The 20,515-nt window shown below is 41.3% G+C and overlaps 1 protein-coding gene across 1 annotated transcript in view; it reads right to left on the reverse strand.

The window, feature by feature from the left end:
• The window catches only part of TSTD2 (thiosulfate sulfurtransferase like domain containing 2), a 529,591-nt gene that overhangs the window by 353,487 nt on the left and 155,589 nt on the right, over positions 1-20,515 (reverse strand). The window contains exon 4 of the mRNA XM_044060999.1: positions 5,099-5,224. Within this exon, the coding sequence (XP_043916934.1) occupies positions 5,099-5,224 (126 nt within the window). The remainder of the gene's footprint in view (positions 1-5,098; positions 5,225-20,515) is intronic.

Below are 20,515 nucleotides of genomic sequence, written 5' to 3' on the forward strand. Positions count from 1 at the left end.
ATACCTTGTTACTATCTTTTAACTCCTTTCAGCCTTGGGAACATGGGTTTCTGTTTAATCACAATTTGAGAAAGTTTTGGACTTTATATGAATTAATCCTTTTTTCTCTAATTTGAAGATATAAAATGAGTTGCATCTAAGCTTAGAGTTGAATTTCTCCATCTCAAGACATTCCAGTTTCATGACACTTTATAATAAACAACGTGTTTGCATCCAGAATGTCTGACTATCTGTGTTTGGAACTGAACAGCTGCATGATATTACCTCCTAACAAATATTTGTTTTCAGGTACCACAATGGCCAGTGCAGATGAAGGGATACAATAAAACAGGATAGCTTAATAACCAATGTTTGGTACAAGACAGATGGAGATAATACAATGGACTAAAAAAAATGATGATACAAGATATAGTTAAAGGACACCGGAACATAACATGTGACTGCTGGAGTATTCACACATGTACAAAAAATGTAAACAGGATGCAAGTATGTAGGAGCAAAAAGTTAATCACTAACAAGTAGCAAATTTCAATAAGTTAGTTTTGTCAAACAGGCAAATTTGGTCACCATCTAGCTAGTAGAAGCAATGAGCAAAATGTAGGCAAACCCAATGGATCCAGATGCAGTAACTGCAGAGCAATAGGCACAGATAGTCTAAATGAACAGTTCCAAGTACTGCAACTGTAAAACAAATACTTTAAATACAGTATCTGTAGAAATGTCAGCACTAGTAAAAGTGTATCAGACAGGTAATAAAACACTATGTAGTACAGTATATTTAAATGACTTAATAGTACAGTAATTGGTAATAAGCATATATTCAACACCAGTGATCAAAAATGTCCAATCAATAATAGAGATAATAAATTAATTTGGTTTAAAAATGAGTTAACAGTACAGTAATTGGTAACAAGCAGAAATTCAACACCAGTGATCAAAAATGCCCAATCAATAGCAGATATACATTAATTTGGTTTATAACATCCCAGTATCAGTAACTTGACAATGCTGCAATATAATCTTAGATACTTCCAGTAGTGAAAAACACAATAGCAAAAAGGTGCAAGCAACGATCCAGTATTATTTAAAGTTAACAACACTGCAGTCAGCAGAACAACAGTGCTACATTCAGTGATGCAACCAGATGAAATCAGTAAGTTAATATGTTTAAAAAAAACAATTGTTCACTGTATGTAATGAGGAAGTACTAAAAATCAATTAGAGTACTGCAACTAAGCTGAGACAGATAAGCCAGTGAAGTTTTTGTCACCTACAACATGGATGAAGAGACTACCTTACTTACTGTAGACTAGACACTGGCAATTGCTATCCAGAAGAATTAAAAGTGCGCTCAGAACTGAGCAAATCTCCCAGTATTTAAAGCCTGCATGGCGCTGCCCCCTACAGAACATAAGAAATCAAAATCCACCCAATGCCCCTGCAGAAACTGGTCAGTCAAAAACAGATACTCCCATCCTTCACTGGAACCTAAACTTGGGTAACTATCACATGGAAGTCTCTCCTCTCACCAAACCCTTGAACACAGCAGACCCTGCTCTAGGATGCCGATGAAGTCTATATAGTGCACTGAAACAGCAGGGACCCAGAAGGAAAATTGCTCCATAGTCTCCTCCTTCTGTGATGCTTAAATCCAGCCATTCAAAATACAGCCAACATTCCACAGCCAATCAAAAACAAGCTCTCCAATGGTTCACTGGATCACCGGCTCAGGTAGCTGTCACATGGAAGTCTCTACTCTTACCAAAGTCTGGAGCACTGCAGACTCAGTTCTAAGAAGCCAATGAAGTCCTTGTGGTGCAATGAATCAGTAGTAACCCACATTGAAAAGGGTTTTGCTGTCTCCTTGTCCTTCTTTGTAGTCTTTTGTTGTTTACATAGCAATCCAGCACTGAACAGCACTAAACCAAGCAGGCCTCCCCGTATTTTGAGTCTGTAATGGGGAAGTACCCAAGAATTCCAAAAATATGTCCATCTGACAGTATATCCAGAACACCAGTCTTTACCACAGTACTCCAAGGTGGAGAAAACCAATAAAGCCAGTTTCTTATATGAAGTTCTCAGAGGCAGTTAGGCATGCTGTTGCAAAGCTCATAAAGCCTACTTTCTGGGAAATTCAACAGAAGGGTTCAGACAGCAGTAAAAATGCACATCATAGCTATGACCTTAGGTGTGGCAGGATAAAGACCTTACTGCACCCCAGATTACCCTTGCTGAATTAGTGGCATGGGCACTGCAGTCTGCAGGGAAGGATGGGAGTGAGTGGTTGATGTCAGCTAGCCCATCCTGGGAGGAAGGAGGTGGCCTAGGCTCACTGCTATAAACAGTGTATAAGCCTGGTGAGCTCCATGCTGCATTAGTGGTAATGTTCTTTAGTCGGGATGTTGCACATGAATAGAAATAAACATGCATCTCCTAAGGGAGGCAATTGTGCAGCTGGCAAGGATACCTCAATGTGACAGGAGTTAGGGCCACACTTCCTAGTAGCAATATGATGCTGCACCAGTGTCCTCAATCTCCTCATCATCTCGGGATGTGAGTTAGGTTGAGCCCACAACAGGCTACAGCAGGTCAAGTAGACCCAGTGAACAAGAAGAGGAGCAGATGATCAACTGAGGGAAAGAAAAATGCATAGCGTGTGACTGTTTTTCATATCCATTATTAAATTTCTTCTTGGAGAAGGGAAGAGGCAACAGAGGCATCATAAAGATCACATACACTGATCGACTGCTGCTTCAGTTTGTGTAGGTTATTACTGAAAACTTGAGAAGCCTGCCTAAACAGTACTTACCCCCAGAAACTGGCATCCAGAACAGCCTATGTCAGTTCAACCCTCGGAGAAGTTTATTTATAGTTTAGTCAGTTGCTTACAGGTAGTTATCATAAAAAAATGCCTTGTAGTAAGTTACTTCATATCAAATGCCTTATAGGTAGTTACTAAGTCTGCAGTCCTGGGGAACTATGAGGAGCCTAGCTCAAATTCTAAGGTGTCCCCAAGAACTGTCTGGTTAATGACCACTCAAGGTTGCAAAGTGGGCTGCTGCTGGGAATCAAACTCTGTTCCACTGAATCTACAGTTCACAGCCTTGATATCTGCACTGCCAGTAGTCACAGGCACATTTCCAGGCGATGTTGTAGTGTACAGGCTCACCAGATGCACAGTAGCAAGCACTGCCAAACCCCACCCCAGCTGGTCTCCGTCTATTTGTGCTTATGAATAACCAAAATGATGTGGTTGTCATCTGCATGAATATTCATCCTGATGAGGAAGCACATGGGTATTCATGAAAACTGTAAAAAGTTCAAGAAAAGATTTGCAATTATACCTTGTTGGTATTCAAACGCAATTAGGCATCTAAATGAGGCTAGTCGCTTGGTACTCGTTAGCTGGTATTGATCTATAAATATTGTTTTGTTGTAAATAACATTCAGCTATGCATTCCCACCACTGCTTAATGTGTATCTAAACAGCATTAAGGTAAGCATGCCTATCATTTTATAATGCCGTTTATAACACACACAGTTTGCTTTTGCAGGGGGGCATGCCCCCTTGTACCCCCCCTTGTGGAATGCACTACTTCAATATACCAACTCCAAGATTGCACTACATTGAGGAAGAGGGTAAACAATGAGTACAAGTACACAGTGAATGAGTGAATTCCCCTCCTTGACTAACCACTTACTATATGAACTTCTAGGACATTGCATCCTAGCAAAAAAATGACACGCTCAAATACATGAATACAAAGTGCTTATTTTGAAACCAGTTCACTAATCAACAATCAGTACATGCATTATGTCAGTGGCACATATGCATGACATGCCAATCATTCGTCATTTGCATACTACATCACAGGGATTAGGTCTGTCCAATACTCCGGTTATGCCCATTCCTGCACGAAATAGCCAGTGAGCCAGTACACTGCAACACCGCCCATTTCCATAGCTGCTGACCAGACAGAATACTATACACAATGATGCTCTACCCCCACCCCCCAAATTATTTTATTTATTTATTTTACATTTGTTTACTGGGAGTGTCTGACCTGAGCCCAAAAAGGACCGTTTTCAGCAGAGGCTAGGGGAGAAAAGCTCCAAGTTACATAGTAAACAGAGTTATCATAGAATATGAAAAAAAAAAAACAACAGTTACATAGTAAACAATGATACAATTGAGTTGAGGTGAAAAACAAACAGTAATACAAATAATGCTTTAAAAATGGTTAGGTACACACATTATGCATTATAATTGCTGGTCATTAAATGTAATACATAAGTGAAAAAGAAAACATTAATTGATTTCTAAGGAGGTGGGGTGGTAGCCTAAACAACTTCAACAATTAGAAAAAATCTATACAGTAATAACTTAAACAATTAGAATAAAAATATTCAGCAATAAGCTGGAGATAGGCTCCAAGGGAAAGAGTCAGGGAAATAAAGAAATAGAGAGAAATAATATAGGATGAACAGTACTGAAATATTTCTGATTAATTTTAAGCTTCTAATGCTTCAGATCTTTTAGGGTTTAAGGCAAAGAAACATATCAAAATTAACTACGGTACAACTAAGACATATAAACATAGCTCCTAGAATGGCAGTATTCAGTTGTGAGACATTAACAACAAATCTCACACTGGTGCAGAATGCTAGCCCCAAAATGTTAGAAATTGTCAGCCTATAGCTAGTAACTAGCTCTTAAAAATATTGAATGGAAACAGGAAAGAGGAACAAAAAGCAGACTTTACAAACATGCAGAGAACATTTCATGAAAAATCTCCCTCTCCTTTACAGAGAATAATGACTTCCATAACTAAACATATTGAGAGCTTACAAACCAGATCATCATCTGAGAGTACAGTAATGGATATGGACTGAATAGCTTCAGTGGAACAAGAAATAACAGCTTTTAAGATGAAGTATGTCAAAGAAGCACTAATTCTCCCAACTATTCATGCTCCTGTTATGATCACCAGGACATAAAGAATTTGAGTACAAACCTGCACTACTACTTGTAGCAGCAATCAAAGCAGCAAAGTAGTTTTGTGGCTGATGAAACAGAACTACTGCAACATCTCTTTACCTTGAAATCTTCTCTGCTCATGAGGTTTCTGAACTGCGGATGGGATAACACTATTTGGATATAAAGTTCAGTTGCTGCTTTGCTTCCTCCAACTGTTCCATTAATGCCTTCCTTAGCAATTCGAACCTAAAATGAAGACAGTATACCAAGAAACAAGTTGTTAAGGATAATGATAAGCAACCTGTAAATAGAGTGATCTAGTAATGCCACAATGCAACCCTGAAGCACAAAATAAAGCACAGGTTTTTAACAAAAGAGAAGGCCACTCTGTCAACTTAGGTGTATAACTGAATAAAAGCTACATTTCACTGACTACCTATACATCCCAGTTATGCTGCTGTCAGCAAAATACATGGTTTAAAAAGAAAATCAACCCAACACATAACATATCTCTACTGAGCAGCGCAGTTATAAAGAAACCTTGCAAAGTACTCAAATAAGCAAATAGTGGCAGACAGTCCTCAGGATGGAGATACTGCATGAATAAAAACTGGAGTTTTTTTAATGAAAATAAAGATGTTGAGGAAAAACTTGGCAACAGCCCCTTACTTATATTTACAGAAAGGGGCTTAGTTTTAAGAACATTTGTTAATTCACCATCAAGGAAAACAATCAGAGACACAGTTGTGGACTGTTTAAATGTGGTAGATGCACTTACTGTAGAAATATTTATTGTGGCAACACCTTTGTAGTAAAGGGGGAATGCCTTAAAGTCAAGGGTAGGTACACCTGTATGTCAAAAAGGGTAATTTATTTAGCCCTCTATCAAGGCTGAAAAAGTTTCTATGTTGGAAAGACTGTATGTATGTTAAAAGAAAGAATTTTCGAACATTTACATGCAATACAGAACAAAAGCAAAACTGATGCATTGTCTAAGCACCTTATGTCTTGCTCGGAACATGAATTTAAATTTACAGTACTTGAACATGTAGAATTGAACCAGAAGGGGGATATTGGGGGTTGCTGCTGGAAAAGAAAAAGTTAATATGGTGGCTTCATTTTAATGTAAGCAGCAGCCCAGGTCTGAATGAAATTTCTTCAATTACTTGCTTGCTTAAACTTAAAGCCCATCAGTGATAAATGTGTTTATTTTTTAAAGTATATTGACAGTTTTAGTATATTGACTGTTAAAAAATTGCTTTTACCTAGATGCTTTTTATTTAGATGGCTCTGAGATTAGGCAGTTTTAGTTTCTTTTACAACATTAGTCAAATGGCACATTGTAACTTTAAGGAAACAACAACTGGTCGTTACTTCACAGAGTGAATTTTAAATACTCTGTTCTTGTGTGATTTTTTTTTTATCTGAAGAAGTCTTTTTACTATGTAAAGATGAAAGCACTGTTTATACTTTATATTAAACTCTGTGTGTCTTGCAATGGCTGCTGTGCTTTCTTGGAGGTTTATAAAGTTTGTTTTTTGTTTCTTTTACAAGTTTGTACATGTTCACCAAGTCTGGATATGACTCCTTCCAGAGGGGCACTCAAAATTGCTGTCCGTGTTATACCCTCATTCCTCCAGGAGTCTCAAGGAAGCAGATGTGGAGAGGATGATGAGGAAATTTTTCACGGAGCAAATGCAGAAGGGAGTTGTCATGGTTCCTACCCCTTCAGGTCAGGAAGTCCTTCTATCTACAACTACACCAATAACAGCTCCTTCTCTAATTCAACCTACGGTTTTAGAGCTCTCGGATCATAGCTTTCCTGGTGTGTCTGGTTCGAATCTGAAGAGAACATCATCTTCGGATCTGACTACTGCTCTGAGTGCACTGGCTCCAATATCCTCGGAGCTGGATGACTCCCAGAACTGAAGCTTCCCTGTCGGATCCAAGAGAATGTGGTCAACGTTGAGGTTTTCTGAGCCATCTCATCCTCTCACAGCTTCAGCACTGTACAAATCGGCTCTGACTTCCATCTCAGGTGGATTGCTCTTGGGGCAGAGGGGGGTAATGGGCCAGATACTTGCTTTCTAGGCTCTGTTGGCTTCCTTCTCTCCACAGCAGTCTGCCTTTGAGGTAGTGAAGACAGTGTTCTTTGCTCCGGCAAGTCAGATGGGTTTTTCCTCCTCGGATCCACCCTCTACTTCTCAGATGACTTTGCACCATGATCCTCAACATTCTACCCCACTGGGATAACAATCCCAAAGCTTCCAGTCTACCCAGCAGGGTATTTTGATCTCTTGAGTTACTTCAGTAACCAACACACCGAGGAAGTCCCTAGGAAGAGAAGGTGTAAAAGGAGGCACTTGGACTCTTCTCAGGAGTCAGTCACTGAGGATACTGATTTCAATGAAGGGAAGGGGTCCCCAAAATCACCACCTGATGAGGTCTCATTTGGAGACATTCTTGAGATCCTAAAGAAAAAGGGTGGCTGGTCACCCCAAAATCCTTCTCCTGAGGAATCAATATTTCTGGAAGCATTTGGTACTGGTCCATCTATCTCCTGGGTTACTGCTCTGTTCGATGAACTTATTGATTTGCGCTCCAAGCAGGAATGGAAGGAACCTGATACGATTGAGGCAATCCCAAGAAACCAGACTGGATTTTGGCTCCACCAGTAGGCGGGAATATTACAATAAAGGGGTTCCAGTAAATACCATGGTTGGGGCATTGGCTACAAAAAAGGAACTCGCTGAACAGACTTCCACTCTCCATCCTCCTAATACAGAGCCAAGGGTGACAAACAGATTTGGGAAGCATATTTTTGCTTCAGTGATGTTTGCGCTTAGATTGCTGAACTACTTAACACATTTTACTACGCTACAAAGAGATTTGATTAAAGAATTATCCAAATCTCTTTCTGGAACTGAAATTGCTGAAGTTCAATCTTCATTAGCCTCTCAGTTGGCTAACCTTCAAGCTATATCCAATTTGTCCATGAGGCTTATCTCACAAGCTGCAGAAGGTGCCTCAACGGCTGCGGGTTCAGGCATTTCCATCAGGAGCATACCTGGATGCGCCTGTGTGATTTTGCAGAGCCCTTCAAGTCATTGTTCGTCAATGCTCCCTTTAGCAGCGCTTCTTTGTTTGGCCCCACAGTAAAGGACATACTCTCCAGGTACGAGAAAGATGGAAAGACCCTCTCTGCAGTTGGTGTGCATTTTTCAACCCCTCAAAGGACCTTTTTCAGGAATCAAAGGGGAGGTTGAAAAGTGTGGTTCAGAAAATCTCAGGGTCCTTTCCAGGACACACATGGAGTTAGTTCCCCCAGAGGCCGAGGGGAAGTGATAATGGAAGATGCCACCCCCTTGGCAGAGGAGACCCGCAAAACCAGGGATCTAGAGATTCCTTTTCAGACAAACCCTTTCAGCACTCCTGAATGGAGGTCCGATTGCCTACCTCTAGAGGCAGTCAAAAGTTGCTTATAGCTGCACCAGAAAGCCTTGCCAAGTATAACAAAAGACAGTTGGGTGCAGAGAATTACTTCCAAAGTTTACATAATTCCCTTTTCCCTACCTCCACCATTATGTCGAAAAATTCCCAATGTTCCACCCAATCAGAGGAAAGCAGCAGCGCTAGAAATCCAACAGCTGCTATGAAAGAAAAAAAGCATCCAGAACTTAATCAAGATTATTTTTAGTGCCAAAGAAAATAGTGAACTGGAGCCCAAGTTTGGATCTCATTTTATTGAAAAATTCAGTTTGACACACAAAGTTCTGGATGGTCACAGGTCAGTCCAAATTGCCCTTTCTGGACAAGGACGATTGGATGTGCTTAACAGATCTTCAGGATGCGTACTATCACATAGAGATGAACTTACACTACCGGCTAAGAGCCAGTCATTATCGCTTCAGAGCACTGCCCTTTGGCATCACCACAGCCCCCAGGGTGTTCACCAAGTGTATGACAGTGATTGCTGCTCACTTACGACTGCAAGCATTCTGGGTGTTTCCATATTTAGACAACTGGCTCACTACCACCCTGACCAGGCATAGACTGATAAAAGTTTGTGATTAGATGTTACAGACCTGTTCACATCTTGGAATAACCATAAATTACAAGTCTCATCTGCAACCATCCCAGACAGTAACTCTGTTCCTATGAATTCTAAACACAGTATCTATGATAGCTTCTCTTCCTCTAACGAGAGTGCAAACAATAAAAACATGGTCCAGAAAAATAATTTGAAGTACCAGAATTTCAGCCCAATTGTTTCTGCAAGCCCTCAGATCAATGTCAGTGGCAATAATTTTAGTCACTTTAGCAAGATTCCACATGAGAATTCTACAATGAATGCTAGCAACACAATGGTCAATGCTTTCTCAACCCACATCTGCAAAGATAAGAATAACCCAGGTATGCAAACAATACCTTTCCTGGTGGATACAGTCAGAAAGAACAGTTGTGTACACTTACCATAAATGTAGATGTTCGAGTGTATTCACTGTTGCAGTCATTACATTTGGGTAATCTGCTGGCAGGTTGCCCTCAGTCAGCCTGAATTCCAAAGTCTTCGGTCCTGCGTCAGTTGCAGTCTCCTCTTCCATGACGTCAGGTTGTCAGGGGTATGAAACAAGCAGCTGACACCATCTTTTTTAGTTTTTCTTGCCCCAGATGTCAGGTGCCCCCGAAAAAGGTAGCAAAAATATAAATATATATATATATATATATATATATATATATATATATATATATATATATATAAACTATAAATACATGCAACAATACAAACTTTACCTTCATCTACAAGCAAATACACCACATAGGTTGTAGAAGATAGTGAAGGAAAGAGAAACTCCAGAAGAAAAGGGGGATGGCGGGCGGGTAACCAGGACTGCAACAGTGAATACACTCGAACATCTACATTTATGGTAAGTGTACACAACTGTACTATGTTCTTCGTGTTTCACTGTTGCAGTCATTACATTTGGGTAGAATCCCAAAGTTATGGATGGGAGGCTGGAGCCAAACAGCATTAGGGGCGGCTATAAGGCCCTGCAGAACTGCAGTGGCAAAGCCTGCCGTGGACACAGAGAGGGAAATGAAAATGCTTTGTAAAAGGGTGAACAGAACTCCAAGTAGCAGCCTCTAGAATGTCTTTGGTTGGTATTCCTCTGAGAAAGGCTGCTGATGTAGCTGCAGCTCTGGTGGAATGAGACCTAATGCCCTTGGGTACAGGTTTGCCATGGTGTAAGTAGCAGAAACGAATGCAGTGGCTTATCCACTTTGAAATAGTCTGCTTTGAAATAGCCTTTCCTTCTGATCCTGCAGCATATGTCACTAGTGACTGCTCAGTTTTTCTTAAAGCTTTAGTCCTGCTGAAGTAGAATCTTAGCTGTCTGTGTATGTCCAATGAATGCAGAATCCTCTCCCACTTGTTCTGTGGATTCGGATAAAAAGTTGGCAGATGAATAGTTTGGTTAAGAGCCACAATCGAAACCACCTTAGGCATAAATGAAGGATTGGTCCTCAGAGACACCCTGTCTGGGTAAAATATGATAAAAGGCTCCACAGCCATGAGGGCCTGTAGCTCTGAGACTCTTCTTGCTGGAGTAATTTTTAGGAGCAGAGCTGTTTTCCATGATAAGAACTTTAGATCTGCAGCAGCAGCTGATTCAAAAGGAGGCAGGGTGAGCTTTTCCAATACATAATTGAGGTCCCATGCAGGTATTGGTGATCTTCTGGGAGGCCTTACATTTTCGGCTCCTCTCAGATACTGCTTTAGTAAAGGATGAGAAAAGATTGGTGGCTCTGTACTGTAATGAGCCAAAATGGCAGAGGCATGGATTTTTATTGATGAGAAAGATAGGCCTTTGTCAAGCATCTCAGTCAAGTATTGTAATATCTGAGGAATATTTGGTTCTGCTGTATCAGGTCCTTGTGCTTAATTCCAAGCACATAATCTCTTCCATTTATCAGCATAAGATTTTCTAGTACTAGGCCTTCTGTCTTGCAAAATGACATCCATCACAGCTTTACTGAGAGATGTTGTTGGTAAAACTACATGATCAGCCATGCTGCCAGGTTCAGTGTTTGGAGCTGATTGTGCAGGATCTGATTGTTTTGCTGGGACAGTAATTGAGGTCTTTGAGGTAAGGTCCAAGCTGGGTATTGAGACAAGTTCCTTAGGATTGGGTACCAGTATTGGCGTGGCCAGTCCGGGGCAATTAGTATCATCTTTGGTTTCTCTTGTCCGACTTTTAGTCGGACCTTGGGAAGAAGAGGCAGAGGAGGAAAGGTGTAAACTGATAGGTTTTTCCAACTGAAGGATAGGGCATCCACTTTCCATGCTTGTCTGTGATAAGTCCTTGCGCAGAATATTTTCAATTGATAACTTTGAGGAGAGGCAAATAGATCTATGTCCGGGCTCCCCCATTTCTTGTGGATCTAGTTTCCACTCATGAGGGTCCATAAGATTTCTGCTTAAGTCGTCTGCTAGAGTATTTTGTTTTCCTGGCAGGAACTGAGCTTGTAGATGTACTTGGCAAGTCAAAGCTGTGTCCCACAGTGCCATGGCTAGTCTGCAAAGGGGGTATGAATGCGTGCCCCCCTGCTTGTTTATATACCACATAACCGTGGTGTTGTCCGTCTTTATCAGTAGTTGTCCTGGATGAAGTAAGTCCATGAAGGCTGTCAGAGCATTTTGAACAGCTAACATCTCTTTTTGGTTGATATGCAGATGCATTTGTTTTGGGGTCCATATGCCCTGAATGCATCTTCCCACCAAGTGGGCCCCTCATGCATAATCTGATGCATTTGTTGTTAAGGTTTGGCTGGCAGGCCGTCACATGTTTTTGTGTCATGCCTTTGCCCACCATAGGAACTCCTGTTGAAAGGCAGGGAATGAGAGGAATCATTGTTTCCAGACTGTGACAATGTTGTCTCCATAAACTTTTTAGGTACCACTGAAGTTTCCTCATATGCAGTCTTGCATATGGAATCAGTAGAATGCAGGATGCCATGAACCCCAAAGCCTGCAGAATTTGTCTTGCAGATAACTGGGTTTTTGTTGCCATCAGTTTGAAGTAAGCAGTCAGTTGCCTTTGTTTGTCTGGCATGAGGAAAGCCATCTGGGCAGTTGTATTCAAGCTTGCACCCAGGAATGTTATCTTTTGAGAGGGTACCAGTTGTGAGTTTTTTTTGTTTATTGTGTACCCTAGGCATGTTAGAAGCCTTTTCACAAACACCAGGTGCTGAAGAAGAATGTCCTTGTTCTCTGCTTGAATGAGACAATCGTCCAAGTAATGATATATTTGTATACTTCTTTGTCTGCAAAAAGCAATTACTGGTGTCAGGCACTTTGTAAAGACCCTGGGCGCAGTAGATAAGCCAAAGGGCAGTGCAGAGAATTGGTAATGCATTAAGCCAGCCTTGAAACGGAGGTATCTTCTGCACGATTCCCTTACTGGGACATGCAGGTATGCCTCTTTTAGGTCTAATGTCACCAGCCAAGCATTCTTGCCCAGCATGAGCAGAAGCTGCTGCAAAGTTAGCATTTTGAATTTTGGAATGTCCAGGAAGGTGTTCAAAATTGATAAATCCAGTATTGGCCTCCAGGTCTTGTCCTTTCTGGGTACCAAGAACAGTCTTGAGTAAAAACCTTGTCCTTTTTCCTGTTCTGGTACTGGCTGAATAGCCCCCATATCCATGAGGGACGTAACATGTTCCTGTGCCTCTGCCTATTGATTTTTTGGCAGATCCAGCCAACCATTTGCCAGTGGCAGAGTATGGAAATGGAATCTGTATATCTGTGATACTATGTTTAGCATCCACTTGTCCTGGGTTATTAACTGCCAATTTTGAGCAAAAAGTGCTAACTTTCCCCCTAAGGGTGCTGCCAAAAGGTAAGTGCTTGGTGGTGGCAGAGGGAAGTCATTGGGACTGTTTTCTGTAGGGTTGCTCTTTATCTCCTCCAGATTTGGAGGTAGAAGCACCCCATTGCTTTGATCTGTAAGAATCTTGTGCCTGGTATCGAGAACCTTTAGGGCATCTGGATTTGCCCCTTTGAGCTCTGTCGGACAGAGGAAAGGACCAATTTTTTGTAGGCCGGTGTCTACTGAATCTTGGTGGCTGCACTTGTAAGAAGTCTTTTACAGTTTGCATAGACTTAGCTTTGTCTTCCATTTTCTTTAAAACCTCTTCTGCCTTAATTCCAAACAGAGTATCATGCTGTAAAGGTGCAAACAGTAATTTAGCTTTAACATGATCAAGCAAATTTTGCTCTTTTATCCAGGCATGCCTCCTAATCACAGATCCAGTAACTGTGGCCCTGCAGGAGGCCTCTAAGGAATCAAAACCACATTGCAAAGTATGCTTTCCAACTTGTTCAGCTGCATACAATAAGTCATGCAATTCTTTATTTTCTGCACATTCAGAAATCAACATCATTTTCTGTTTCAGCAATCCCATAACATGTTGTCCATACTTGAGCATATGAAACTGGCAGTTTAGGGCCCTAATTGCCAAGGTTGCAGATGTATAAAACCTTCTTTCCCCGTCTATCCAGTGCCCTTGAATTTTTGTCAGAGGGTGTAGGATTTTTTGCTGTTGAGGCCTTAACTCCCTGTGAAATAGTTTCAGAGTCAGCAGCAGGGTTTCTAAATAAAAATTTGTGCGAGTCAGGGACCTTGTAATATCTGTCAGGCTTGCTGGGAGCCGGAGGTAAGGAGTCAGGAGTCAAGCTTGACTCCGAAAACACATCATCCACAATGTCTAAAACAGGGGGGTATGGCTAAAGGCCTGTGCTGTGGGAGAAGAAGGAAATCCCTGAGCCTCTTTTCTGATTCTGAAAAATATTGACTCTCCCAGTGAAAATGCTCCCTTAAAGTATGCAAGGTTTCTCCAAATGAATAATCTTCAGGAGGTGATGCAGATGGGATAGATTCCTCTGCATGAGAATCCTCACAAGGAGGAATAAATGATTCCTGATCAGAAGAGGAATCAGAAGAAATAGAAACCTGATCTGAAGATTCATAATCAGTGTCTTGCCTAGGCCTCTTATCAGGAGGGGGATGGGAACCCCTGATCAAGGTAATTAAGTCTTCAGCCATTTTGATCATCTATTTTTTAGGCATAGTGGCCTGTGCACGTGGCTCATTCATCGTTTTTTTAGCTTTAGAAGTTGCTTTTGTCTTTGGTTTTGCAGGTATCGTCGGTTTTATATAAAAAAATTGAAGCCTGAATACACCCTCAGAAGCCGGTGCCTGCTCAGTGGCTCTGGACCCATCCGAGGGAGAGACATCCGTGGGTACAATACTTTAAGTATCTCACAGCATGCCGGACTCCACATGGGTCTCAGTAGGGGCCTGCGACTCGAAAGTAGCAGGCATCAGGGGCTGTGAAAGCACCTCACTGAGTACCGCCAAACCGGTGACTGGTTTAGGAGAAGCTTCGTCGTCGGTTTTGGACCTCGACGGTCTGTCTCTGTCCTTTTCTTTGCATTTTTTTGTGTACTCCGGTAGTCAGATTGCTATCCGACAACATTTCTGGGTAGTTAAATCTGTTTCCAAAATATTCTGAGGCAAAAATATACCGACACTTAATAGTGTGTTAGTTAAATCTAGCACAAAACCGACAGCCAGGTACGTTGTGATCAGGGCCTAGGCAAGGAATACAGTATAAATGGAAATCCTTATGAGGTATTTGCTTCCCACAAGTAATACAATTATTAACTTTTTCTGACATCGGTATGGAGCAAGAAAAAAGTTTCCCCAATGGGCTACTTAGCTATAGTGAAGACTTCAGTTCTGAAACTCGAACTCGGAAATTTGAGGAGTCAGCCAACCAGCACTTGCAAACTGCTTCTGCTTTGGGCACCGCGCGGCAAGAAAGACTTAAAAAAAATGGCATCGGCTGCTTGTTTTATATCCCTAACGACCTGACATCATTGAAGAGGAGACAGCAACTGACACAGGACCCAAGACTTTGGAATTCAGGCCGACTGAAGGCAACTTGTCAACAGATTACCCAAATGTAATGACTGCAACAGTGAAACATGAAGAACATCAGCTGTTACAAAGACGTCCTTTCATCCTCCCTCAGCCCAAGGCCATAGTGACCAAGAACGCTTCCCAGATTGGGTGGGGGAAAACAGTCCAAGGCACTTGGTCCCCTGTAGAGGCCAACCTGCATATCAATGTTCTGGAGATGCGAGCAGTGCTCTTAGTGTTGCAGTCATTCCATTACTCTCTTCCTCTTGGGACAACTGCAATCCAATCAGACAACATGTCAGTAGTCTGGTACATCAACAATCATGGAGGAAACCACATCTTAACCCATGTCGAGAAGCCCTCAGAGTGTGGCAATGGACAAGATCTTCCAACCGCTTTCTAATAGCAGTGCATATTCTAGGGAAGTCCAATGTGATAGCAGACAAACTGAGCAGGTCCATTTTACTATCTCATGAGTGGTCTCTCAACAACAAAGTGATGGTAATGATTTTCAGTCAGTGGGGTCAGCCTTGCTGCAATCTTTATGCATCTCCTCTAAACAGCAAGTGCAGCAGCTTCTTTGCCCTGATCCCCCCACCAGGGGAATCATCAGGGGGTGCTCTGTTCCATGACTGACCCCCCCCCCAGTATTCTGCATACTTATCCTCCAACTCCCTTAATTCCCAAATTCCTTCAGAAAGCAGTCTGACTGAAGAACAAAGTCATCCTCATTGCACCTTACTGACCTCGGCAGGTTTGGTTCCCCTTCCTTTGGCCAAATCTACTATACCCACCTTGTATTCTGGAGCCCATCCCAGACCTTCCGTCTCACCAGACAGGCATAGTTCATCTGGATATCTCAAATCTCAAACTAGCAGCATGGTTTCTCCAATTCCATAAACAGCCATGCAACCAATGTTTTCTTCCCCTATTTTTCCATACATGTATCTTCCCATAAACCGTCCACTAGGAAACTCTACAGGAGTAAATGGAGAAGGTTTGTTTATTGGGCAGAACAGAATCAGACAGACTCCTTCTCAGCTCCAATTCATTCTGTTCTAGAATTTTAAACAAGTTTATTTAATGAGGGTGCTAGTTCATCAACTATTAAAATTCAACTGGCAGCAATCTCTAACTTTCATGTGGGATTTCATAATTCTTCCGTGACTTCTTCTAAACTGTGCAAAGCATTGTTGAAATGTACTCTTCTGCTAAGACCCCCATATAAAGACCCCATGCCACCATGTGATTTGAATTTGTTACTGCAAGCTTTAATAGACTCTCCCTATGAACCTGCAGATAAATGTGATCTTAAATTTTTGACCCGGAAAACTGTCTTTTTAGTAACAATTACATCTGCTAGAAGAATTTCAGAATTTCAAGTGTTATTTTCAAAGCCCACATATTTCATTTTTCATAAGGATAGGGTCATGTTACGTTCTAATGCTTCCTTCCTTCCTTAAGGTGATGTCAAAATTCAACATTAACTTCCATTAATTTGCCTGTTATTTTTCCCATAATATACAAATAAAGGGGAATATATGCTGCACTTACTGGATGTTCATAGACAATTAAGTCTCTACCTAGACAGAACAAAAGAGATTAGAAAGACAATCAGTTATTTGCTTTCTTTGCACATAATAAATTGGGTGAATCGGTTACAAAGGTAACTTTAGCTAGATAGTTGGGAAATTGCATTTCCTTTATCTATAAAAAATTGAATCTACCCTTACCAAAACCATTAAAGGCTCATTCAACAAGATCTATGGCAACTTCTGTTGTATTCCCATCTAGAGCTTCTACGGATGATATATGTGCAGCTGCAACTTGGTCATATCCTCATACCTATGTCACTCATTACAAACTAGATTTGGTCTCGAGGGGAAAAGCAACCTTTGGCTCAACCGTACTCAGGAATACCCTTCCTTAGAGTCCACCCAGGAATTTGGGTAGCTGGGGACTCTGTCCCATTAGCTGAGGAATGAATGTAAATTGACAACATTAGATATAGAAGTTATGTACTTACTATAACATTCCATCAGTGTTGTCAATTTTCATTCTTTCTCAACTCCCCACCTACCATCCCCCCTCCATATTTCATAACTGACTACTAGAGGAATGCAGCACTTCAGGACACCTATGTCCTTTGTATTGCACTCTAGTTATGGTATTTCTTTTATAGGCTTTCTGTCAAACAGCAAATAAGATCTGAGGGATGTTGGGGTGGTGCATTATGGGTAGTGAAGGACTTCAAGAGTTTGTTGGTGGCCACGAGTTAGTAAAACAGTAGAGTCGGATCCAAGGATCAGATCTGATCCCATTAGCTGAAGAAGAATGAAAATGGACAACACAGATGGAATGTTATGGTAAGTTCATAACTTCTTTATTTAAGGTAATGAGGGGCATCTGAAGCATAATGAAGACACTCTATAGACACACACACACACACACACACACACACACACACACACACACACACACACACACACACACACACACACAAATTAAGTCACTGAAGCACTGTAGATTGTACCACATACTTTGTATACATGGGACCATAACAAAAGTCAACATTTAACTTCAGCCACTTCCTTAAAATGTATTCCCTTAGTTCAAAGAGACAGAAGTTAACCTATAAACTTCATTAAAATAATGTTCAAAAGGCATGCATAGATTAGTTTCATCAGCATAACAATGCAATGAGAACTTAGAATAAGCTTCCTTTCCAATAACAGTCAAAACAGTATGTGTAAAGCAGAAAACACAAAAAAGTGTTATAGCGACTAGTGGATGCAAACAGGCAGAATACTGAAGTAGGTGATGAGTGAATGCTACTTTGTTGATATGATCTACACTCTAACAGTGATGTACACATGACACCAAACAAGCCAGCAAAGTCTCAAAAATTCTGTTTTTTTTTTTGTTCCATGATACGCAATCTGTAGCACACCTATAAAAGATCCAGAAAGCAATGATACCTGTGATGATGGGTTACTCTCTTAGTACCACGCCAGTGAAATGTGTGCTTCCAGAAGACCAGAGCTACCAGTTCTTCCAAAAAAAAAAAAAAAACACTCCTCAAGGCTAGTTAATCCACTTATTTGCTAGAGACAGATGACTAGCATTTATCACTATAATGAAACAGCAAATGTTTATTCTAGCAAAGACCACAAAATCTCCTATATTCCAAGCAGGATCCATACTCTTTCAGGAAAATAAGCTTGTAATTAAGTTAGCAGGATTTTAAAAGCTTATGAAATCCATTTCTTTTGATACAGGCTCATTTCATGAGGTCAGTGGAACACCAGGGTAGCAACACTCTCCTGAAACCAAACACAGCTCTATTTGACTTGATGATATATGTTTTCCTGACCATATTCTCAAGTACTGAACTGTATTCAGTCTCAGTCTCATTAGAAACTATATAAAATATTAATTGTGAGGTGACTGCCTAACCACATGATTGGTTCTTCCACCAAAACTAGTATAAAAAAAGTACAGTTTTGTACCTACCATAAATGTAGATGTCCGATAGGAATGCATCTGCAGTCCTTACAAATGGGTTGTCCTGTCGTCAGGCAGCCCTTCGGTCGGCCGGATTCCAAAGTCTGGGTCTGGCTTCAGCTGGTGTCGCACTTCACCCGACGTCATAGCTGCAGTTACTCGGGTATAAAGGCATCAGCCGACGCCATTTTCCTCAGTGTTTCTTGCCCCAGATGCCAGGTGCCCTCTAGGAGGACTAAATTTGGATAAATGCCAATGATTCCAAATATTAGAGAACAAACAAAAGATAAGCATGTATGTACATATATACAAACAAATACACCATAATAGATTCCCCCAGCTAGCTAAAAGAGGGGTAAATACCCTAGGAGTACCACAGAGGGAAAGGAGGGTGGGTAATCCTGACTGCAGATGCATTCCTATCGGACATCTACATTTATGGTAGGTACAAAACTGTACTATGTCCTTCAAGGATGCATCTGCAGTCCTTACAAATGGGTAGAATACCATAGCCAAACTGGGGGAGGAGGAAAGGTAGAATTATGGTGTAGTTAAGATCCCTTGCAAAACAGCAGTGGCAAAACCTGCTCGGGATCTAGAGTATAAAGGTAAATTATAATGCTTGGCAAATGTATGCACGGAGCTCCAAGTAGCAGCCTCTAAAATGTCTTTGGTAGCCACTCCTCGTAGAAAAGCTGTGGTAGTGGCTGTAGCTCTTGTAGAGTGAGGCCTGATGTTTTCTGGAGTTTTCTTTCCATGGTAGGAGTAACAAAATCTAATGCAATTTCCTATCCACTTAGATATTGTCTGTTTTGAAATTGCTTTCCCTTCCTTTCCTGTTGCATATGCTACCAGTAGCTGGTCAGTTTTTCTATTGCTCTTGGTCCTGTCCAGGTAGTAGTGTAATTGTCTGTGTACATCCAAGGTATGCAACAGTCTTTCTCCTCTGTTCTGTGGGTTGGGGAAGAATGTAGGTAGGTGGATAGCCTGATTTAAAGATACTCTGGAGACCACCTTAGGCATAAAAGTAGGATTTGTTCTCATGGACACTCTATCTTGATGGAAGATCAAAAAGGGCTGTACTGCCATTAATGCCTGTAGCTCAGAAACCCTTCTTGCTGAAGTGATTGCCAGCAGGAAAGCAGTTTTCCATGATAAGTATTGCAATTCTGCTGTTGCTGCTGGTTCGAAAGGAGGTAGTGTCAATTTTTCTAGCACAAAGTTCAAGTCCCATGCAGGTAATGGTGGTTTCCTAGGAGGCTTTACGTTTTTAATTCCTCTCAGAAACTGCCTGAGCAGAGGGTGTGAAAAGGCTGGAGGATCCAAGTCGTATTCTGCTGAAATAGCTGATGCATGAATCTTAATGGAAGAGTAGGACAGGCCTTTGTGGAATAGCTCTGCCAAGTATTCCAGGATGTTGGCTATGTTTACCAGTGACACATCTTCCCCTTTAGCAGTACTCCAAATGAGATATCTTTTCCATTTTGCTGAATAGGTTCTCCTTGTTGAAGGTCTGCGAGCTTCCAAGATAATGTCTTTAACCCTTTGGGATAAATTTGGGTTAATTTGTCTTATGCAATGTTCCAGGCAGACAGCTGCAGAGTTTTCAGGTTTGGATGCAGGGTGTTGTAGTTGTTCTGAGTTAACAGCAAGGGAACTAGGGGTAAGGGCCACATCTGTTCCCAAGACATGCTCCTCAGTAATGGGTACCAATGTTGCCTTGGCCAATCTGGAGCTATCAGAATTATCCTTGGACGGTCCTCTTTGATCTTCAATAGCACCTTGTGCATCAAAGGAAGTGGTGGGAATGCATATGCTGTTAGATTTTTCCAACTGAAGGATAGGGAGTCCACCTTCCATGCCAGTGGATGGTACGTCCTGGTGCAGAATTTCTTTAATTGGTGATTGTGTGGGGATGCAAATAAATCTATTTCTGGGAGACCCCATTTTCTTGTTATGGTTTTGAAGATGTCCGGATGCAGCATCCATTCGTGGGCATCCGTGGTAGTCCTGCTTAGTATGTCTGCTAAAGTGTTTTCTTTTCCTG

Source organism: Protopterus annectens, chromosome 2.part0 (genome assembly GCF_019279795.1).
Source record: "Protopterus annectens isolate FY-2018-M chromosome 2.part0, PAN1.0, whole genome shotgun sequence".
Lineage (NCBI taxonomy): Eukaryota > Metazoa > Chordata > Ceratodontiformes > Protopteridae > Protopterus > Protopterus annectens.